The sequence below is a fragment of the Molothrus aeneus genome, chromosome 16 (assembly GCF_037042795.1).
Source record: "Molothrus aeneus isolate 106 chromosome 16, BPBGC_Maene_1.0, whole genome shotgun sequence".
Lineage (NCBI taxonomy): Eukaryota > Metazoa > Chordata > Aves > Passeriformes > Icteridae > Molothrus > Molothrus aeneus.
This window is the reverse complement of record NC_089661.1, coordinates 15,390,218-15,413,703: the sequence shown is the minus strand read 5'-3', so window position 1 is coordinate 15,413,703 and position 23,486 is coordinate 15,390,218. Positions and strand designations below refer to the sequence as shown.

At 53.3% G+C, this 23,486-nt stretch overlaps 1 protein-coding gene across 1 annotated transcript in view; it reads left to right on the top strand.

Moving 5' to 3' along the window:
• Window positions 1-428: 428 nt before the first annotated feature.
• PKD1 (polycystin 1, transient receptor potential channel interacting) overlaps window positions 429-23,486 on the top strand; it is an 83,523-nt gene continuing 60,465 nt past the window's right edge. Inside the window, exon 1 of the mRNA XM_066560600.1 lies at window positions 429-667. Within this exon, the coding sequence (XP_066416697.1) occupies window positions 429-667 (239 nt within the window). The remainder of the gene's footprint in view (window positions 668-23,486) is intronic.

The window sequence follows — 23,486 nt, the reverse complement described above, 5'->3', positions numbered from 1 at the left end:
CCTTCCCCATAGGATCCGCCAGTTCCCAGGACACCCCTTTCCCACGGGATGCCCCTGTTCCTAGGACATCCCCACGGGATCCCGCTGTTCCCGGGACACCCCTTTCCCAGGGGACCCTCCTGCTGCCGGGCCCGCTCGCTGTCCCGGTGTCCCGGGAGCCGCGCGGTGCGGGCCGGAGCGGGGGCGGCCGGGGCTGGAGCGGCGCCGTGTTTCCGCCGGCCGGGAGGCGGAGCGGGGGCGGCCGCGGCCGGGCGGAGCAGCAGCAGAGCCGAGCGGCGCCGGGCCGGGCCGGGGCTGTCAGCGCGGCGAGCGGGGCCCCAGCGGGCCGGGCCATGGCGGGCGGGCGCTGAGGCGGCGGCGGAGCGCGGCGGGGCGGGCGGCCGGGGCGGCGGCGGCGCGCCGGGGCCATGCCATGCCCGTAGGGAGAGATGCCTTTGGGAAATGGAGCCGCCGGAGCACCGCGCAAACATGGCGCCCCGCGGCTGCCGCTGCCGGGCTGGTGCCTGCTCTGCTCGCTGCTGTGCGGGGGGCTCGCCGCGACCCCGGCCCCCGCCTGCCGGCCCTGCGCCCCGGGCTGTGCCTGCGCCGCGCCCGCCTGCGCCCTCAACTGCTCGGCCCGCGGCGGGGAGAGCCCGGGGGCCGCCGTGCCCCCCGCCGCCACCGCGCTGTGAGTACCGGGCACGGCCGGGGGGCCGCGATCGGCCCGCACCGGGACGCGGGGAACTCCGGTGGTCCGCCGGAGCGGGGGGCTCCGAGACGGAGTTTGGTTCGGGGCGTTCCGAGCCGGGAGTTTGGTTCGGGGGGTTCCGCGCTCGGGAGTTTGGTTCGGGGGGTTCCGCGCTCGGGAGTTTGGTTCGGGGCGTTCCGAGCCGGGAGTTTGGTTCAGGGGTTCCGAGCTGGAGTTTGGTTCAGGGGGTTCCGTGTTCAGGGGGTTCCGTGCTCGGGAGTTTGGTTCGGGGGGTTCCGCGTTCAGGAGTTTGGTTCGGGGGGTTCCGAACCGGGGGGTTCCGTGTTCGGGAGTTTGGTTCGGGGGGTTCCGCGTTCAGGAGTTTGGTCCGGGGGGTTCCGTGTTCGGGAGTTTGGTTTGGGGTGTTCCGAGCCGGGAGTTTGGTTCGGGGAGTTCCGAACCGGGGGTTTCCGAGCTGGGAGTTTGGTCTGGGAGGTTCCGTGTTCAGGAAGTTCTTGGGGAATAACGGGAGGAGAGTGTGCGGGAGCGAGTGTTTGAATTAATTGGGGGGTTAAACACACTTTAAAGCAAACCCGAAAGACGCAGCTAACGCGTAACAAGCATCGCTCCGTGGATGGGATGACAGATGTGTTTGTGTCTGGTTGTTTTGGGTCGGTCAGTCAGGCACGTTCATGAGGGGCACTGCAATGGCCCATGTGCTCTGTCACTGAAATCAGCTCGCTGAGTGACGCAAAAAACAGACGCAGGGGAAAAGTTTGGTTTTCCGTAGGGAGCAGCTTTTCAGTTCTTGACGAGACAAAAGCATCGAGTGATTCATATAGGAAAGATGACGTGGGGCCTGGCGTGGTGGATAGATCTCACATGAACTAATTTCTGGTGGTATTTCGCTGCTTTAAGGGTCTGCTTCTCTATTTGGATATTCTTAACTAAGCTTCCACTTTTGGCGTCAATACAGAGATACTGCAGAAGTTGTGGAGTACCACAGTAAACATACATTGTCGTTTTCACAGGCTGTGTCTGGACTAACTTCAGGAAAATGTGCACATCTCTAAATCCAGCAGCCAAGGTGTTTTCCAGCTCTTTTCTTGCTAGATATATTTAGACTTCTGCAAACAAACCAGCCATTGTTTGTTGCAGAAAGTCCCTAACTGGAAAAGACTGGTTTTTATTAAGGAGGTTCTGGATTTCTGTTATCTGTTGTTGGTTTGAGGTGGGGCTCTGCAGCTCCCCAGGCTGCTCGCTGGTCACTGTGGAGCAGCCTCCTGGAGGCTGTGATGATCAGTCCTTCATTTGGCTTTTTGAGGATTTGGGGCTATTACAATGTGTTTCTGTGGTTATTAATGTTGGTAGTAAGTGTTTGAGACTATGTTATTGTTGTTCAAAGGCGCTGAGTTGTAAAAGCTCCCAGAATGTTTTGGGTATTGTGCAGTGACAGATGGAAGCAGGACATAAAGCTCTTGCAGGTGAACAAAACCATGGGAAGGGGAATTGCTCCAGAGCAATGGATGGTGTTTGTGGCACCGTGTTCTGATTGCAGAAGTGTTTGTGTAGGGCACAGAGCTCACGTTGGGAATTCAGGCTGTGGAATCATCCCTGTCAGGCAGCTCATCACTGTGTGTGTCCCAGCTGGAAATGTGTGCTGGTCCTGTTCTGAGGGCTGGGCTGACATGTGCTGAAGTGGGTTTCTTTCAGGTTTACTGCCCTGTTTGACCTCTTGGTCATGGCAGAGAATGCAGGTGCACCCACTGTCATTATAACCATGAAGAGTTTACAGATTGATTTCTGTTGGGATGGAAGGGATTCTTGCTCATGGCTCAGTGAGGTTATGTGAGTTTTGCCTAATAATTTCACATTCCCTTTGTTGAACAGAGACAGATAAATAATGTTTATATATTCTCTCATTAGAGGAAAAATTATTTTTTAGTATCTCAACAACCCCTTTTAAAAAAATTAATTATTCTGGACTGAAAGCAGCCTTTAGGAAGGCCGAGTTCTGAAAATTCCCAGCACCAGAATTCCCGGCCATTTGCTTGCAGCAGCACTCAGCAACTGCGATTCCGAATTTCTGGCTGTGGCAGCGAGGCCTAGGAAATGAATTCCTCTTGTGTCCGACGTTTTAGACGGAGCAGCTTTGAGGAAATAAATGCCAACCGCGGCCGCGCTGTTACCAGGAGCACGGGGAAAGGTCCCATCCAAAGAATCACTAAGGAAATGGGCTCTGCTGCTCGCAGACACCACATCCCTCGCTGGAAGCGGTCTCCAGGCAGACCAAGCGGGAATATTGGCCCCTTCCCATGGCCAGAGTCAGGTTCTTGAAGTGTAACGCAAAGTCTGGCTGGAACCAGGAGCAAAGGCTGTTTTTCCAAATAATCCGCAGTGGATCTGAACTGGGGGAGCGAGGCTTCCAGTGGCAGCATTTGCACTTCTGAGCTCCTGCATCCCAGGAATGCTCTGATCCATCTCTTTTCAAGTGCTTTGCTCTCAGCGCTACCGGATTTTTGTTCGCATTTATTTGAGCCTGAGCTGTTTCTTGAGCTTTCATCGCTTATTTCGTTCCTCGAGTGGAAATAAATCTCATCAAGGCTTTCCGACTTTCCCTTGCAAATACTGATTCTTTCTGACACATCTTCGGTGTCGTGGCAGGTTTGAAGTGGAAATTAGAATCTTGATGTAAAAGGATGATAGTGGAAACTTTGTTTTCCCCTCATTAGGATGGAATAGTGTTTGTGGATGGGTGAGAGGGAGAAGCTGGGATCAGAGGAGCTCTGCTGTCGCCAGGCTCCTGCAGAAGTGGGGATCAGAACTTTCATCGAAAACCCAGTGGGGTTTTTTGTGGATCTGGCACTGAGCCCTGGGGTTGCACTGCCCAGCCGGTGACTTCACCTAAATAAACCTTAAAATAAACAGATCCTATGATTCAGGAACCTGCAGTCTGGTATTTTAAATTTCAAGGATCAGCAGTGATTGGTAGATTTTGATATTATTACATGATGCAGGAAAAGCCTTTTCAAGGCTTGGGGTGTCTTCAAAAGCTATCAGGGGAAAAAAAATTTCCAGTTTAAATTAAAATCTAATTCAGGTAAACCCACAGGCAGTGGAGTATCTGTACAGTAGTGTCCAGGCCACAAAAGCAAAATAGCTCTATTGCTGTTCCTAGAAAAAATTGAGACAGCCTGGAATGTCATTCTTGTAGGGAGCCATATCCCAGCGAAAACAAGGCTGCGTTTCTCTTTTGTAAGAGATTTTGGAGAGGGAAAAAGGCCCAAATGAGGTGCTAGATAAATATTTTGCCAGCGAGATTCTTTCAGCCTGTGGAAGGGACCAGTCCCATAAGCAGCTCGTAGCTATAGTGTGAGTGGGAACAAGGAGGCGATTCTGTGGTGTGGTGTCGGAGCAGAACGGGCTCTGCTGTTAGAGAGGGCTGGGCTGTTTATTGTGCTCCTTCCTAAAGCTTCAGAGAACTCTCAGTGCTGCTCCCACGACTGAGAAACTTTTTAAAAATTAAAACTTTTCTTAATGGTGTTTCAGAGCGTATTAAGAGAAATGTCCAGCTCAGGAAGAACAGGCATCCACCGGAGAGGCAGATTTGAAGGTGCTTCTGCTCTGTGCCAAAAGTTGCAATTGAATAATCCCAAGCAGCATCAACGTGTCTCACTTTTGTGATCTGTAATTTGGTGCAGCCAAACCTACAAACCCTGGTAGTGACAAAGCCCCACATGTTGAAGAACTGTCATTAAACCTCTTGGAGCCCCACGAGGCAGGACGAACTGCTGGTGGAATCCTCTGGGTTTCCTCTGACACCTGGTGTGTTTTTTCCTGTGCACTGTTTACACTGATTTTTCCCTGTGTTTCCTGACATTTTTAAGTTTCCTGGTGGTCTCTTTCTGTGTGTTGCTTTTTCCTTGTTGGAGTGAAAGTGAGGGCTGATCCTGCTCTTGTCCTGCTGGCAAGCCCCTGGCAGGTCTCTCTGCGTTTCACTCAGCTGCTTTCATTCTGCTCTCACAAAGAGTGGATTGGAAAGAAAACCACTCACTCAGAAGGTAGAACTCATATGGTTTGTTAATGCTCCTCTGCTTTTTATCCCATTTTAATGGCATTCCTTGTTTTATCTCTTGTCATGCCATGTTTTCCATGCTGTGGTTTCCATAACGCGGCTCGGCATCGTCCTTTCTCCGTTCCTCCAAGCTTTGTTATCCTTTGATTGATTGTTGCAGTTCAGCTTGATTTTGTATTTTATTTACTCCACATGTCCCCAAACATTTATCTGAGTTGTAGTGAGTAACAAAGTGAGCAGGGGAAGAAGGACAGCTCGGGAGCAAAGCTGTGCATTCCAGTGCCAGGGTGGAGTGGGCTGGGAGCTGCCTGGATCTGGCTCTTAATGTGAGGAGAGTGCATGGAGCAGTGTGGGCAGTGGGGTGGGTTCTGGGGGACACAGCACTTGTGAGTTAGTCCCTCCACGGCCAACAGCACGATTTCAGGCAGTTGCTGTCAGGCTCAGAGGGAAAATTTCCCGTCTCTTCCCCAGTGGAAAGTTGGCAGCTCCACTCCCGGGCTGTGCTCATGGTGCTGTTGCTGTTCAGAGGAATGGCTGCTGCTGCTCACCAGCCCACCCTTTTCTCCCCCCACATCAAACCAGCCTCCTCTCGCTCCCCACCATCCCTCCCTTCTCTCCAGCCCTTGCTGAAATGTGGCTCCAAGGCTGGAAAGCCGCAGTGGCTGCGGAGCTGCCGGCCGCGCTCCCCTTCAGCTGCACGCACGGGCTGTGCTGAAGGTCACCAGCCTGTCCCAAAGGAGCGTGCTGGTGTCCCACCAGACCTCTCCAGCCCTTATTTCTCAGCCTTCCTTTGCAGTAAAGAATGAGCCTGTTTTTCATATCGAATCACCGCTCTTTACGTAGACGCTGAAGCGAAGTCGGCATCTCTGCCAAAACTAAAAATGTCAATTGAAACATAATGTTAGTTTTTTGCTTTGCAAAGGGCACAAAAAGCAAAACTCATGTGAGTGCTGCCATTCATGTTTATTTAAAGGATAGCTGTCATCAGGAAGAGCATCAAAACGTGCAAGCTGTAGCATTTGCAGTGTATTTATAGGAACCGTGACCAGTAAAGAGATTTTGTCATAGAATCACAGAATCCTGGAATAGTTGGGGTGGGAAAGGACCTTAAAGAGCATCTCCTTCACTCCTCTGCTATTGGCAGGGACATCTTCCTTTAGACCAGGCTGCTCCAAGCCCCATCCAGCCTGGCCTTGGACATTTCCAGGGATCCAGGGGCAGCCACAGCTGCTCTGGGCACCCTGTGCCAGGGCCTCACCTCCCTCACAGGGAGGAATTTTTTCCATATATCAAACCTCAGTTTTTCCTCTTTAGTGTGAACCTATTCCCACCTGTCCTGTCACTACAGGTCCTGATGAACAGTCCCTCAATGGCCTCCCTGTAGCCTTTGCAGATACTGGAAGGTGCTGTGAGCTCTCTGTGCAAGCTACTCCTCTGCAGGCTGAACTTCCTCAGCTTTCCAGCTCTTCCCTTTCCCTCGAAAGGTCACATCCTTTTTGATAATGTGCAGATAAGCAAAACACATAATCAAAACAATTCCTCAGCCAGCTGTTTCTACTGCATTAACAGCAAAATATTTGCCCTCAGGTTAGGAGCAGGTAAATCTCCTCTGCTTCCTGGCATCAGGCCTTGGAGAAACCTCGCTGAGCTGAGCTCGGCAGGGAAGTTTCAGACGTGGCATATGGTCCTGTGTGACTGTGTTTAACCTGCTGTCATGTTGAATTCAATTAGCAGCCCGTGCTAAGGCAGTGTGATAGGCTGGGTTGGTGACAGGACTGGATGTTCATTCACTCTGTGCTAGCAGATCTCCCACCTACAGCATCTCTGGGTGCTGGAGCGTGGCCCTGCTGTTCCCGCAGGCTGTGGGTGCCCTCTGGCAGTGCAGGTGTGGGAGCTGGTGGGATCCCCATTTCTCACTGCAGCTGTGCTGGCAGATGCCCTGCAGGACCATGGGGACACAGGGCTGTGCTGGCTGTCCCAGCAGGCCCAGCCTGCAGCAGCTCGTTCCTGCAGGGCAGCCTGGGGTGGCACGGAGTCTGGATCTGAGCCATGACTCTGCCAGCCTGTTCCTATTCATCCAAAATTGTCCCTGGCCACCACACCATGGCCTTGTTTCTCCTGGTGACAGCTGGCAGCTCATTTTCTGCCAGCCTGTGCAGGCAGCTCCTTGTGTGGAGAAGCACTCTGGGCTCTGTGCGGTGCAGTTTGTGTGTCTGTGATGGAGTCACAGGGTCTAATCCCTGGTTTGGAAGGGACATTTCCAGGGTGGGGTTTGTAGCCCTCCCAGAGCCTGTGCCCACCTCCTTGGACAGACCTCCTGGTCCTTCAGAGAGCTCCAGGAGAGCTGGAGAGGGACTCGTGACAAGGGCATGGAGAGCCAGGACAAGGGGGAATGGCTTCCCACTGCCAGAGGGAAGGGTTGGATGGGATATTGGGAGGAAATTGTTCCTTTTGAGGTTGCCTGGAGAAGCTGGCAGTCCCCAAGGCTGGGTTGGACAGGGCTTGGAGCGCCCTGGGGCAGTGGAAGGTGTCCCTGCCCATGGCAGGGGTGGCACTGGGTGGCTTTGAGGTCCCCCCCAGCCCAGAGTGTTGGGTGATCCCCTGGTTCTGTGGTACTTGCAGATCCCCAGCAATGGCCTCTTCCCAGCTCCATTGCAACATCCCTGGCAGCCCCTCAGCCCTGGCTCCCTCAGGATCCCTGTGGCTGCTCCGGGCTCCTCTGGCAGGGACAGCACCAGCATCCAGAGGCAAAGGAGGGTTTTTTTCCCTGCAGGGACAGGCAGTGGCTCCTTTCCACCCTGGCCTGGGGGTTCGTCAGGGATGCTGTGGAGCCCAGGGCTCGGGGGCTCTGCTCCTGCTGGGAATGGGTTAGCCAGGCTGCTGGAATGGGCTCTGCTCCTGCTGGGAATGGGTTACCTGGGCTGCTGGAATGGGCTCTGCTCCTGCTGGGAATGGGTTAACCAGGCTGCTGGAATGGGCTCTGCTCCTGCTGGGAATGGGTTAACTGGGCTGCTAGAATGGGTTCTGTTCCCACTGGGAATGGGTTCTGTTCCAGCTGGAATGGGTTAAGCGGGCTCCTGAAATGGGTTCTGATCCTGCTGGGAATGGGTTCTGATCCTGCTGGGAATGGGTTCTGATCCTGCTGGGAATGGGTTCTGATCCTGCTGGAATGGGTTCTGATCCTGCTGGGAATGGGTTCTGATCCTGCTGGAATGGGTTAAGCGGGCTCCTGCAATGGGTTGACCAGGCTGCTGCAATGGGTTAACCAGGCTGCTGGAATGGGTTAAGTGGGCTCCTGCAATGGGTTGACCAGGCTCCTGCAATGGGTTAAGCGGGCTCTGCAATGGGTTGACCAGGCTCCTGCAATGGGTTAAGCGGGCTCCCGCAATGGGTTAAGCGGTTCCCCGGCCGGAGCCGTGGGAGTGGCGCTCCGAGGAGAGGACCCAGGGTGTGGGCTGAGTCCTCCGGAGGGAGGAACCCGAGGAACAGCTAAGCCTGGGAAAGCAGAGCCCAGCCGGATTGTGTTGGCCAAAGCTGAGCGTTTCTCTCTCAAACCACGCCTCGGCCAGGGGGTGGAGGGAGGCCGGGCTGGAGCTGCGGGTTTTGGTTTGGGGCAGGTTGGTGAAAGCATCTGTGTGCTGTCCTGGGACATTCCTGCCCTGACACAGCCCCAGGGTAGTGAGCTGGGGGATGATCCCTTCATCCCCAAAGCCGTGGTGGGAGCACGTGGATCCCTTTGAGAGCTGGGAAAAAAAAAATGTGATTTTTTTTTTTTTAATTTTTTTTTGTGTGTATTTTTGTAGTGCCAAAATGCTGCTGCTTGAAGAAGCACTCCAGAAGTGCCTATTTTTGTATTTTTGTACCTCTGCGCTCACCCGCTCGCCTCGCAGCTGGCTGGGTGTGTGTTAGGGCTTGAATGCAGCCTTTCCACGTGTGGCTTGGAAAATCCAGCTGTTCATTCCTGCCTCTGCTCTCAAATGCCACATTTCCAAGAGCAGGATGCCCACCCTGGCACGGGATGGGGACCCTGTGGGGCACTGTGGCTCTCAGGTGGGGCTGTCAGGAGAGGTGCCAAACAGGCCTTGCCTTGCAGGGGATGCTCGTGGCCCAGGGCTGGCAGCCACAGTCCTGCTGTCACTCTGGGGATGTTCCAGGTTTTCTCTCCTGGGCTGCTCCAGTGCTCCCATGAGCAGGGGCTGTGTGGCTGGTTGGGAGCAGAGGGAACAGTGCCAGGCCTTCTGTGGGGTGATACAGCAGGAATCCCAGCCCTTTCCATGCCACGTGCTCCCAGCACAGTGCATGTGCCACATTTCCTCTCCTGGGCCTTGGAGAGCTGAGGGAGCAGCTGGAAACCACAGTGGGATGCAGAGTGGAGCCTCTAAGGAAAGCCTTGCAGCCACATTCCCTCCCCTCTGCTGTGCTTTGTACTCCCGCAGACACCTCTGCTTAAGCTGGGTTGTTTCACCAAAAGAGGAGAGGGACGGGGTTTTTGGGGTGGTGATGGCCTTGTCCCCCCAGACAGGTCCCAGGGGCACGGGGGACCTGGTGAAAGGCTTTGAGCTCTGGCAGAGCCTGTGCAGGCAGTGTGGTGCTGCTGGCCCTCAGCAGAGTTGGGTTTCACCCCTCCCCAGATGAAAAAAAAAAGGTTTGGAAAGCTTTGTGGAAAGAGTGAGCTCGCAAAGGAGGAGTTTGGACACGGAAAGAGCAATCAACTGGCACCTTCCGTGTTTCCTATTGCTGTACCAGCTCTGGGATCTCGTGGATTGGTGCAGGCACAGCAAAAGGGCAGCTCTTACCTGAGACCTGATGCAGGCAGTCCTGCAAAAGCAAAAAGCATCAGCTTGGGGCACGGGCACGTGCCTTTGAGGCTGGCAGAGCTGCTGCCATCCCAGCCTCCTCAGCGATTCCAGCAGCATGCACAGTGACTCCTCAGTGATTTGTGTCCCAGAACTGCCCTCACAGCACCAAGAAATCTTCTCCCATTCCCTAAAGCCAAACACAGTGCTCATCTGAAATGGGCTGCAGAGTGATTCCCTGGGAGAAGAGTTTCCATTGGAAAATACCCAGTGCTCTGTGGAGCAGTTGTGGAGCGCAGCCTGTTGCTGCTACCTGGGTGATTTTCTGGAAGAGGATTGTTAACATGAGCAGGAGTTGGTGGAGCCATCAGTCAGGATCCCTCCTGAGCTCCTTCACTCCACAGCAAAAAGGAGATTCCCTGTCCTGCCAGACTCTGGAGACAACTGCAAACAGAGAGCCACTGCCATGAGGAGAGTGGCGTTGGCCAGAGATTCATAAGTAATGAATTAAATCTGTGCAGAGCAAAGGTTTCTATCGGAGTGTGGGAACATTATTTTACTCCTACAGAGGGAAAACATGAAGTCAGTGGCTTTATAGGCTGAGCTCTGCGACCCCTGATTGCATGGATCGGTGCAAAGGTTGGATCAGAAGTCTTAAAAAAATTACTGTAGACAAAACTGAGGTGGGAAAACAAAAGCTGGAAGAGGCCAAGGGTTAGGCTGTGTTAGTCTCTGAGTTGTGTTAAGGAAATTCACTGTAGCTGGTATCTGTGGTGGATTGTGTTCCTACAGCAGTGAGGAAGGGCTTTATTGAAGGAAAATTAAAAGGAAAGCTGCTTCTCCTGTGTGCAGGAAAGCTGTGCAGGGCACAGCACAGATCAAGCAGCACCCTGGAGACAAAGCTGGAGCTGTCTGGGTGGCACCCGAGGTTCTGCTGGGCTGACACAAGACAATTGCCAAGGTTTAATTGAGAGGGAGGACACACCCTGCTTTCTGCAGGGAGTGCCAGGAGCATCACTGGCTCCTGGATCTGTGTTTTGTACAACACAATAACTTCAGTGGCCCAACAGCCAGACCCCGAGCTCCAAAGCCCTCCCTGTGCTCCCCTCCTGTCACTCCCTGCATCCAGTAATTAACCATCCCTTGGGAAGCTCTGAACCATCCCTTGGGAAGCTCTGTGCCTCTCCAGTGCTTGCAGCACAGTGACCTGTCAAGGCAGCAGTGCCACTGGCCTTGGGTAGGTGAATTTCTGGTTACATGCACAGATTGCATCTGCCACAGCCACAGATTTAAGGGGCATTAACTTGGGTTTGCTTTGCTTTGTGTGCAGTGCCCTGTGCTGTGCAGCCAGTCAGCTGGGAGTATTTCCCTCTGGCATCAGTTAGTCCTTGCAGCAATTAAAGGGTTAATTACAGCTGGCCATCAGATCTCTCAGTCAAGCCAGCAGAGCCCAATGTTGTGCTCTGTGTTCCTTGGATTAATCAGACACATCCAAGTCTGTAGCTTGATCCCATCACTTCAGAGGGAGCTGGGAGAGTTTGGAAATTCCTCTCCCAACACGGGAGAGTTTGGAAATTCCTCTCCCAACACCCCCCTCCTGCAGGACCCTCAGCCTCCCCTGAGCTAGCTCCACTCTGGCTGCTTGGGAGGGACATTCCAGAAGTCACCAGGGCATCTTTTCACGGAATCCCGGGCTCATTTAGGTTGGAAAATACCTCTGAGCTCCTTGAGTCCAAGCTGCGGCCTATCCCCTTCAGAGGATGCATCCTCCTCTCCCAGGTGGGTGCTCTGATCAGCACCTTTAGCTCCCAGTGCACGCTGACCACAGTTCCCCCGTTCCCACTGAGCAGGGGCAGCTCCTGGAGCTGCTGTTCCCTCTCCTGGTGTGTGCCCTGGGTGCTCAGTGCACACCTTGGCTCGGGAGGGAGCCGAGCTACTGGGGGCAGTGTTGTCTAAGGGCTGGAACGGGGGAAGCAGGGCTCCTGCTCTTGTTTGCAGCCTGACCCTGCTGCTGTGGGCTGGGCTCTCAGGATTCCTCTGCATCCCTCTGCCTGACTGAGCCGTGGGCTGAGGCTGCACTGAGTGTTGTCCTGGTTCTTTATGGCAATTGGGTGCTTGTGGAGTGTTTCAGCGCTTGGCTGCCCTGGCTTTGTCAGTCCTGCTTGCCTGGTGCTCTGCTCGTCCTCCAGTAAAACATCCCCCAGCAGCTCTTGGGAAGGTGAATCTTCAGCCTGAGCGAGGTGAGCATCAGGGCAGCAAAATGGAGATGTGGGCTCACTTTGACAGCTTCATTGGGACCCTTGGTCCTGCTTTCCCACCCCTGCTTGGCCTTCAGCCTCTTCTTCCTCATCCTCTGAACCAAACCCAGCCTTGTGCTGGGGGAACATCCCCAGCAGCAGCTCCTGGAGCAGCAGGGTCCCACTGTGCTCCTACAGCTGCAGAACCATTAATTTTGCTTTTAAAGCATCTGGAAAAGAACCAAAGTTTTATTTTCTGCCCAATTTATACTTTGTGTTGAGGGCAGACCCATCAGTTTCCCAAACAGGGACATGCCAGCCCCAGCTGGGAGGTCAGAGCTGTGTGCAGTGCAGGGAGCAGCTCCTGAGGGCAGTGTGGCTGCATTTCAGTATTCCCAGGGGAGTTTGGGATGGCAGGGGTGGCTCCAGTCCTCCCCTGACTGCAAACCCACTTGTGCACTCCTTGGAGTCCTAATTCTGGCTGCCTCACAGGCTGTGTGACAGGAGAATCATGGAATAACAGAATCGCTAAGGCTGGAAAAACCCTCCAAGATCATTGGGTCCAACCATTCCCCAAGGCCATCACAAATCATGTCCTCAGCCATTTGTTGGACACCTCTGGGGATGGTGACTCCACCACCTCCCTGGGCAGCCCCTTCCCCTGCCTGACGACCCTTTCATAAAGAAATTGTTCTGATGTCCAACCTGAGCCTCCCCTCCTGTTTTGCAGCGGGGCGAGGCTGTAGGAGCTCCATGGCCGGGGCAGGGGAGGTGCCTGAGGTGGCACAGGCAGTTTGTGTCCCAGCCCTGCCCGTTCTGGGGTGCAGCAGAGTGTGACAGACACGGGGGCTGGCGCGCGGGGCTGCTGTGATGTGAGGTCCTGTGGTGTGAGGTGGTGATGGGCTGGGGCTGCTCATGGACCCAGCTGCCCCTGGAGCATCTTCAGGGTGCTGGAGCTGCATCCCCAGTCCTGTCCTGGCCCCAAGGGGGGCACAGCGTGGCTGAGGTGTGCATTGGTGTGGAGGGGGAGTAGCAGCAGCCGCTCACTGCATCCCTGTGCCTGCCTGTGAGGGGCTCCTGGTGGCCCTGCAGGTCCCTCCGTGGTGGCCTGCAGGCAGCAGGATCCGTTTGGTGGCACAAGGGGAGCCAGGTTCCATCCTGGATTAATCATTAGTGCGCTTAATGGGTTGTAGCTGAGAGCCAGAGCCAGCACATCACCTGAGACTCTGCACAGCACTCAGGGGCATCAGGTGCTGGCCCAGCTCAGCTGCCCAGCTCTGGGGCTCGCAGGAGGGAACGGAGGCAGTGGTTAATAGGTAGGATGGAGTTAATCATCCACTGAATTCCTCAGCTACAAACTCTCTCCTCAGTGTTTTTTCTGGTGCTGTTGCTGGAAAGGAAATGGGGGTATGTGGAGCAAAACCACACTTAACAGCTCACAGTAGCCCTGGTGTGTGCAGGATTTCTTGCCTTGTGCTGAGGGTGGAGCTCCCCTCTGAGAGGAGACGCTTGGATGGTCTGGTGGAGCTGGGCAGTGCTGGGGTATTTGATATTTCTGCACCTTTCCCTTTGGGTGCCTAGGCCAGGCCCTGGAGAAGGAAGAGTCTGCGCTTTCACCTGCCTGACACCCAGGAAGGATCTGTATTTTTCTCACAGTTGCCAATCCCCAACAACTCAGACAAAAGTGAGAGAAGTTATCTTAATTAATAAAATAGCAAGGATGTAATTACTTACAAAAGTCCAGCTCTGGCAGCCCAAACATGAGTCAACTACCTCTCATAAATCTTGAGATTAAAAAGAAACAAAGGAAGGCCCAGTGCTGGTGTCTTTTGTGTTTGAGCCTGAACTCCCATGCAGGAGACACCTGGAAGCATCTGTGTCTCCCTGAGGAGATACAGAGCAATAACAGATTTCAGCAAAACAGAAGGGAAGGAAAAAGTAGAGATTATAATTTAATGTCATGATTCCAGGAGACAAGGGAATCCACCACTTCTTTTAGACAAAGACTGAGTGTGTTTTCTAATTGTTTTTGGGGTAAAGATGAGTGATGCAGAGCTACATACCATGGGACCAGGTACAGGAATTTGTCACACGTGAGTGAAAAATAACCCAGTTGGTGTTAGTCATGCTGCAGAATGTGCTAGCAGTTCAACAATGGCCTTAAACACTGAGTGGGATCCAATTTAAACCCATAAAAGTGAGGAAGTCTGGACTTGGAGCCTGTTCTTCTACCTGTGTACGCAGCTGTGTGTGGAGTAGCTGTGGCATAAACAGCCCAGGATGGTGTTAGGATTTCTTTTTACTCCATTAAACAGTTGTCATTTGTTTCCAAGGGTTGGATTTTATTGCTCCTCCTGTTTCACGCAGCAGGAAATTAAAAAAAAACCCAGCCCAACACACAAGAAAAAGATGCAAATTCTTATTTGCTCAAATTCGGCTGAATGTAGGAGCTGGGGTTCCAGGTCGCTTCACAAAAACGTTTTAATGTCTGATGATTCTGAATGTGATAAAAATACGTGAGACCCATGCTCAGGCCTCTGGGGTGGTGATCTTAGAGGTCTGACCATGGTGATTCTATGATTTGCCTTTTTGTCTTGCGTGGGAGCAGCAGTCGGGAGCGCAGAACCCTTTCTGCAGTTACAGCCCGGGCTGGGCACGGACAGGAGACGGTTCCCTTGCGCCTGGTGCCTCCCCTTCCCTCCTCCCACGCCTGGAAGGGTCCAAGGCCGGTGCAGTGAGGCTCTGAGCAGCCTGGCGTAGGGGAAGGTGTCCCTGCAGGGCAGGGCAGGGCAGGCCGTGGATCAGCAGCGTTCAGGTCCTGCCCTGAGCCCTGCCCTTTCCTCCTGCGCTGCTGATCCTGCTGGGTGCCAGCCCTCAGGGCAGTGCCTGTGTGGGTTACACAACCCCAGTGCACAGAGCCTGCCGCAGGGAGCCAGGGCAGCAACGTCCTCTTGGATCTGAGAGGCAGAGGGGTGCTATGGAAACCCAACTTGTTGTTATTATATGGGAATGAAATTTATTATTTCGCTCCTCTGCCTCGGTTTGTGATTACGCCATGCAGCAATTTTTAGCCTTGGCAAGAAGGTGGTTTAGCATCAGACCAAAGATGCAGCTTAACTCAGTGTCTGCTGCAAATCCTGGGAGCGGTGCTGTGGCTGAGAGAGCAGCACAGATTCTCCTCCTGCTGATTTATGAGTGTCATCCCTCTCGATGTTGCTGTGGTGGCCAAAGTTTACCAAGGATGTTTACCCAGGCCTTGCAGTGTCTGTGGAGCTGAGGAGGGATCAGGATTTGGTGTCCTGCTGCTCCCAGCCTGCTTTGGGAGCCTTCCAGTCCCTGCAGGGCTGGGAGCAGGGCACAGGGCCCTCTGCGAGCCCTGGCTGCTTGGGGCACTCTGTCTGTGCCATTTTATTTGTCTTGGCCTTGCCTTGGTGTTCCCTTGCTCTTCTTTCCCTTTTAAACAAAGCAGATTTGCTGGTGGTTTGTGTGTGCCGCGAACACCCTCTTACACAATCACCCTCGTGGCTTTCTGCAGAATAGGGAAGAGTAATTTTGGATTTAATCATTAAGCTGGCACAGTCCAAGACAGTTACCTGAACCTGAAGTGAAGCATCAGCCCTGGGTTTCTGTTTTAACCAGCATGAATCAAAACAACAACAACAACAAAATCAATCTGTTTTGCTGTAGGAAAAACATCCATGAGCTGCAAGGGGTGTGACTCTCTTGTTTTTAAGATGTCTGTCTGTGTCAGCTCCAGGGACATCAGCCCTGGTGGGTCTCTCACGGTTCATTTGCCCCTTCTTGGTGAGTTTTTCACTGTGTGATGTGTGGAGACTTTGGGTGTTGGACTTACCTGCAGCAGTAAACACCTGGGGTTCGGGTGAATCAACCCAGGGCCTGTGCTGGGGAACTTTGGAAAAACCCTGAGCTGAGGAAGATTTGAACTACTTAAGAAAAGCTTTCTGAGAGGAAGAATCGGTACCAATGTCGTCCCAGCATGTGTGGGGAGTAGGCAACAATTTAATACATTTTATATATTTAATATTGAATATATTTTTATATATTGACAAACATGTACATATGGACCTGGGAATGAAATGTCTCTTGGCTGTGCAAATGCAAAGAAAAGGAGAAGAACCAGCACAAACAAGGCCCATGAAGTCACCTCAGCCTTACTCTGAGTTCTCCAATGGAGTGTTCCAGCCTGTTCTGGTCCCATGCATGAAGGAATGCCCAACCCTGGCTGGGGTGTTTTACCAGCCCATGGCAGATGGAGAAACCAAACAGGGGACTGTGGGATGTGCCCTGTCCTTGTCAATGTGATGAAGAAATCGGGGAGAAAAGTGTCACAAAAACTGCAGGGAGGGAGGAGCTGCTTGCCAGGGAGATGGAATAATTAAAGAAAAGGGGAGCCTGTAGTAGAAGGGAAGGTGCTGATTGTGAATCATCAGCTGTCTGTGCCTTTCCTGCTGTAAAAGGGTGCATGGCCAGGCTGTGTATTTGTGCTGGCAGTGAGAGATCTCTGCAGTCACAGCCCTACCCTATTTAGCTTTGCTACTATTTGGAGGAGCTGTGCCAGGACTTATTGGAATCCCCCAGGCAGATGTTTAGAAAAATCTTTTAAAACTGGTGGGGCTGTGGGATCAGAAACCCTCGCCTGGTCTCCAGAGCAATTGGCTTTGTTTGAAAACAAGGTCCACAGTAGGATGCTGGAGTGTGTGAGGTGTTTTGCACAGCAGTGTTTAATGGGATCAGGAAAGGGATACCTCCCAGGAGTATTTGCAGGTATTAAATCATTAAGGAGATTAGCAGAGTTGCAAGACCTTTTTTTTTTTTTCTTCTAGACAGTTTATTCCACATAATGATGTTCTTATAAAAGGATTAGAGGCATTGGTGCTGTGAGAGAAGGGAACAGGCACTGTGATGATGCTCCCTTTAACAGACCCCTGACAGGACCTGCAGTCTGAAGTGAGTGGAATTATCCTTCCTCTGATTCCTCAGAGAAAAATCACAGAATCACGGAGTGCTTTGGGCTGGACCTTAAAGACCATCTCATTCAGGGACACCTTCCACTGGACCAGGTTGCTCCAGGCCGTGTCCAGCCTGGCCTGGGACACTCCAGCTGGGTCAGGATTGTGTTTTATTTGAGGGAGAGACTCCCTTTGCCCAGGGAAGGCAGCCTGCAGGAGCAGCAGCTCCCTGTGGCAGTGGGATGCGTGTCCAGCCCGTGGCACCAGCTCTGTGCCCGCTGTGGTTCCACCACAAACACACTGGCACTCCTCCCTGTAGGCTGTGGAATGGCTGCTGTGCTCTCCTCCTGTTTCTCCTGAGTCTGGGCTGAAAAGGAAGCTCTGGAGTTAACCTGTCCTTGTCCTGGAGCAGGTGTGACTTACCCACAGCTGTGGATGACCTGTGTGCCAGCTCAGGGATGAGAGCTGGCTCTGGGCTGGGGAGGGCGGATGCTCAGAGCCTTCCCTGTCCTTCCCCAGGCACCATGGAGGTTCTCATTGTCCCTAGGGAGCAGCACAGCCGTGTTCTCAGCCCCTGGTGGCTCTTTCTGGAGCCCCACGTGTCCCCTGAGCTGCACAGGAGCCCTTTGAGGCACAGGAGGCTCTGCAGGGCTGCAGGCCTGCACAGGAGCTGCACGGGAGCTCTTTTACAGCCAGCTCAGACAAGCCCAGGAGGGTCTGCCCGAGCCAGAGGTCAGAGGGAAATTGTTGTTGTTGTTGTTGTTGCTCTGGGCAGGTGGGGATCAGTCCAGGCCAGGGGGAAGGGTTGAGCTGAGGGCAGCAGTGCCTGTTCCCTTCTCCAGGTCAGCTGCATCTGGCCAGGATAAGCTGATGGCTTGGTTGAGCATTCTTCCAGAGCTCTTTCCAGGGATCTGTCCCTGGGTCTCCACCCCACACCTCCAGATACGTTGCAGAGTGGATTTCTCAGCCCCTGATACTTGGCAGGAGTGTGGACAATAACTCTTCTCAGGCAGATCACATTAAAGTTTTGGCTCTCTCCTATCTGGAGTTCAGGTTTTCAAAGGAATGGGTAGAACTGGATGTACGAGTCCTGCTGAGCCCAGGAGATCCTGATCCTTCCTGGCTGTGGTGTCAGGCTCGTGTCATTCCAGCTGTGTCACTGCTGAGGAGTCACTTGTACCACTTCAATCCTTGGGATTTTAGGGGGCTGTTGGACATTTTAGTGTACAGCACGTGGGAGTGGGTGGGTCCTGGATGGGTCTGTTGGTCAGGGTGGGTCCAGAGGAGGACCCTGAGCAGGCTCCTGTGCACAGGGGTCCAGAGAGAACCAGAAATGTGCATCACCTGCACGTGCTCTGACTTGAGGAGTACGTTGAGATGGGATATTGGGAAGAAATTTGTCCCTGTGAAGGTGTTGAAGTGTCCAAGACCAGGCTGGATGGGGCTTGGAGCAGCCTGGGTTAGTGGAAGGTGTCCCTGCCCATAGCAGGGGGTGGAATCGGATGGGCTTTGAGTTCCTGTCCTACCCAAGCCATTCCAGGATTCTGTGACCTTGGCAGGGATCAGATGGTTTTCTGTCTCCCAAATCTGTTTTGAAGGCCTGCTGGAGGGGCAGCTGAGGCCCAGCAAGCTGCTCCTTTCCTCTGTACCTGCTCTGGGCCTCTGAACCATTTTGAGGCAGAAATATTCTGACTGCATCACAGAAGGCTTCCTAATGCTGAAAGGAAGCAGCCCAACCACACACATTATTAATGCCAGAAACACGCAAATGGCTTTTGTACGGGAACCAGCAGCTCTATATTGGGTTCTAATTGGGTTTTGTTTTCAGAAGGAAGGTATTTAAGGTTCTATACTGAACATGCTGCAAAAACACTGAGAGCAGAGCCCTCCAACCCAAACAACCACGTTTGAAAAAGGCTGGGGGAGCTCGAATCAGGGATATGGGGAAGCCTGTCCTTTGGCATCTCCAGGCCAGGTCCCTGTGCTCTGTCTGTCCCTGGCTCTGGGGGCTGCCCTGCCCTCTGATTTACAGCACTGAACATCAACCAGAGCTGCTGCTTGAGGAATTCCTCGAGTGTTTCTGTTCCAGTAGGGATTTGTGGGCCTGACTTTGAGTTATGGAGCCTTTGTGCTAGAGAGATGTTTACAACTAAACTTGGAAGCCCTTTCTCCCTTGGATTCCTGGAAATACTGTTATCTCAAGCTTCAGGAGGAATGTCTGCACGGAGACCACCCAGGACTGAGAGCTACCTGTCACCAGAGCACCTCTGCTGCCCCTGGTCCTGCAGGGAGACTGAAATTGGGCACGGGCTGGGCTGAGCCCTCAGCACCTGGAAGGGCTGGAGCAGCTGTGGAACAGCAGAGGTGGAGACATCCTCATCTGCAAAGTTTCTGCCTCACGTGTGGTGCCTTCAGCCCGGTGGACAGCAGAGTTCTGCCCTCGTTCTGCTGGGGGAACATCCCTCCAGAGGACCTGCAGGATTCTCCCTGGTACCTTCCCTTCCTCCCTCCCCTGGGGCTGGCTCTGCATCCACTGCTGTTGCTGCTCCTGCTTTCCTTCAGAGGCTTTTTTAAATTTTATTTTGAGCATCAGTTGCATTGTTATCATATTTGCATCCTGCCAGTTAGTGATCGCTGCACGAGGAGGGGACAGTGCCCCTGTTCTGTCACCTGCCCCATGGGCACACCAGGTGGGCCACCACAAACCAGTTTAACCAGCCAGCCTGTAGGGCCACAGTGGGAAGCAGCTCCTTTTGCTGCTGTGACAGATTGCTGCTTTTCAGAGGGGCTGGAGAAACACCCCTGGTCCTTGTCTCTCCTGGGATTTCCTTTGGCACAAGAAAAAATTGGACACCTGGAAGAAATGTGGTCCCCAAGCCTGCCTGAAAGAGACCTCAGAGAAGGAGATGTCAGTCCCCATGGCAGCAGTGGGAGCCTGGCTCTGTCCTGGCTCTGGGGAGGGCAGGGGAGCTGGACAGAGGGATGGGACTGGAGCAGAGCTGGACAGAGGGATGGGACTGGAGCAGAGCTGGACAGAGGGATGGGACTGGAGCAGGCTGGACAATGGGATGGGACTGGAGCAGAGCTGGACAGTGGGATGGGACTGGAGCAGAGCTGGACAATGGGATGGGACTGGAGCAGAGCTGGACAGGGGGATGGGACTGGAGCAGGCTGGACAATGGGATGGGACTGGAGCAGAGCTGGACAGTGGGATGGGACTGGAGCAGAGCTGGACAATGGGATGGGACTGGAGCAGAGCTGGACAGGGGGATGGGACTGGAGCAGGCTGGACAATGGGATGGGACTGGAGCAGAACTGGACAGTGGGATGGGACTGGAGCAGAGCTGGACAGAGGGATGGGACTGGAGCAGAACTGGACAGAGGGATGGGACTGGAGCAGAACTGGACAGGGGGATGTGGCCAGAGCAGAGATGGACAGGGGGATGGGACTGGAGGAGAGCTGGACAGTGGGATGGGACTGGAGCAGAGCTGGACAGTGGGATGGGACTGGAGCAGGCTGGACAGTGGGATGGGACTGGAGCAGAGCTGGACAGGGGGATGGGACTGGAGCAGAACTGGACAGTGGGATGGGACTGGAGCAGGCTGGACAGGGGGATGGGACTGGAGCAGAGCTGGACAGGGGGATGGGACTGGAGCAGAGCTGGACAGGGGGATGTGGCCAGAGCAGGCTGGACAGGGGGATGTGGCCAAAGCAGAGCTGGACAGGGGGATGTGGCCAAAGCAGAGCTGGACAGGGGGATGTGGCCAGAGCAGAGCTGGACAGGGGGATGTGGCCAGAGCAGAGCTGGACAGGGGGATGTGGCCAGAGCAGAGCTGGACAATGGGATGGGACTGGAGCAGGCTGGACAGGGGGATGTGGCCAGAGCAGGCTGGACAGGGGGATGTGACCAGAGCAGAGCTGGACAGGGGGATGTGGCCAGAGCAGGCTGGACAGGGGGATGGGACTGGAGCAGAGCTGGACAGTGGGATGGGACTGGAGCAGAGCTGGACAGGGGGATGTGGCCAGAGCAGAGCTGTGCTCCAGGCAGGAGCTGGCCCAGCGTTACATAACGCACCAGAGACACGTTCAAGTGATTAATTTGAGGCTCTGGCAGCCGCTTCCCTGTAATAATATTTTAAACATTACTTTTCCACTGGCCCTTGCCAGCGATCGTTATTTTGCGCTGTGGAGGCTGTAAAATTTCACTTCAAGGATGGGTTTCACTCCCGTTACAGAATGTGTCTGGAATGTGCAGATGTTTCCTTCGGGGAATAGGGAGCCAATGGGCTCTAACACATCAGCCCTGCGGGGAGGACTCAACGTGCTGAGCAGCCCTATTCACAAAATCCCAAACAAACACACACACACAGAGCCCGTGGAGGTGCCCAGCCCTGGGCATGGGAACCCAGGCTCTGCTGGAGCTCAGGAAGGTTCTGGGCACAGAGGGGTCCCTCGGGGGGTCCTACACAGTCCCACATATTCCTGCGTTCTGGAAGAGTTGTGCAAGCTTTGGCTGGCTGGGTGCAGATAAGGTGGCTTGGAATGATGTGGTCGCTTCCAACCCAAACCATTCCGGGTTCTGTTGGTTTTGAACTGCAAGAGGGCAGGGTTGGATGGGATATTGGGAAGAAATCCTTGACTCAGAGGGTGATGAGGCCCTGGCACAGGTTGCCCATCCCTGGCAGTGTCCAAGGCCAGGTTGGACAGGGCTTGGAGTGCCCTGGGATAGTGGGGAAGGTGCTGGGATTGGAGCTGGATGAGCTTTAAGGTCCCTTCCAACCCAAACCATTCTGGGGCTCCATCGTTAACCTCCCACAGGTATCCAAGGGTTGTGCATGTCAAGGACAAAGCAGCTGCTGTGGATGTGCCAGAATTAGAGAAAATGGGAAGATGGGATTTAATTGCACAAAAAAATAGATTGCATGGAGAGCAGGGAAGACTGAAAATTGCTTTTTATGGAACAGCTTCAAATTAAGGAGCTTCAAATTAAGGCTGTAACCATCCCTGAGGGATATGTGGTAGGGCTGGTCCTCTTTTAATGGGATGATACAGCAGAGCATTAATTTTTTTATTTCTGTAATTTTCTCTTTCCTTATCATCTTCACTGCAAAGAAGGGGAGAACAAAGCATTGGGGCATCAGGTCCTTAAAGAGGAGCCCTTAAAGGGTCAGTGATGGACACAGGGAAAGCTGCAGAGGGACTTGGGAGGGCCAGGGCAAGGGGGAATGGCTCCTCAGCAGCACAGGGAGGGTTAGGTGGGAGACTGGGGAGAAATTCTCCCTGTGAGGGTGGTGGAACACTTCCAGGGCACCGTTGCCCAGAGAAGCTGTGGATGCTCAAAACTCTGCCTCTGGCATTGTGAGAGCCTGGATGAGCAGTGGAAGCTCTTACAGAAAATAGATATACAAGATAGGAAAGAGAAAGGTTGGTTGTGATGAGCATGGGCTCAGCTCAGGCCCATTGGACACTGATAAGCAAAAGAATCTTAAGGAAAAGTCTCTGTCCAGCAAGGTTGGGAAGAGTAAAGAGTTTTTCAAGTACATTGGGAATTAAAGGAGTTAGATGATACTGGTCTGTTAATAGATGAACATGGTCAAATTATCAATGAAGATACAGAAAAGGCAGCACTGCTCAGTAAATATTTCTGTTTTCTATTTGGAACAAAGCCAGGTGATGTATTTGTATCATATGAGGATGATGAAACACTTTCCACTCCAACAGTAACCGGGGAGGATGTTAAACAGCTGCTATTAATGTTAGACCTTCTTAAACCAGCAAGTTCAGAGATTTTGCATCCAAGAATTTTAAAAGATCTGGCTGAAGAGTCCTCTGGGCTATTAATGTTCACTTTTAATGGATTTTAGGGCCTTAGGGAGATTCCCAGGGACTGGATCAAAACAAACATGGTGCCAGTGTTAGCAGAAGGTGAATGGGGTGGTACAAACATTCGTTAGCCCAATGTCCTGATTCTGTGTCCCAGGGAGAAACAATGCTGTGCCTCAGAATTAAAGGGGATGGTGTAATTAGTGGCAGTCAACATGGAAAATCCACTCATGGAAAATAGATCTCCCGAACCTCTGCCTTTTAAGTAACTTTGCAGATGGAGGAGCAGAAGATGCTGACGTTGATGTAATACACATCTGATTTCTGCAAGAAGTCAGAATTTGAATTCTGAGTCGAGTTTTTGAGTTTTGACTCAGTGTCACATGTATTTGTGACATTGGAATGAAAAAAGGCAACACTGCAGATGTTAAAGGGATTAAACATTGGCTTCAGAAGGTTTCATAGAAGGATAGACTCGACCCAAAGGATCGTTTGGGTTGGAAAACACCTCCAGGCCATCCAGTTCCAACCCCCTGCCATGGGAAGGGACACTTCCCACGAGATCAGTTTGCTGCAACCCAAAGCTTTCAATGGTTCTCAGTCCTTATGTGGGATGGGAACATCCTCTGGAGGGCTGGGGGGCGCCTGCTCGGGCTTGGGCAGGAATGGGTGCGTGGAACCTGTGTGGAACCTGATGATCTGCAGTGTTGGAGCTGTTGGGATGAGCCATGGGTGGAAAGCACCCCTGGGTTGTGCTTTGGCTGGGGCTGGGGGGTCTGAACGTGCTGCACTTTTTGCTTTTTTGCTCCCAGCCCTGCTGCTCTGGGGGTTTTCTGTCACAGGCAGCGCCTGTGAACCCAGGGCTGTGCTCAGCATCCCCAAAGTTTCCTTTGGGCTGTTTTTACACATATCAAGTA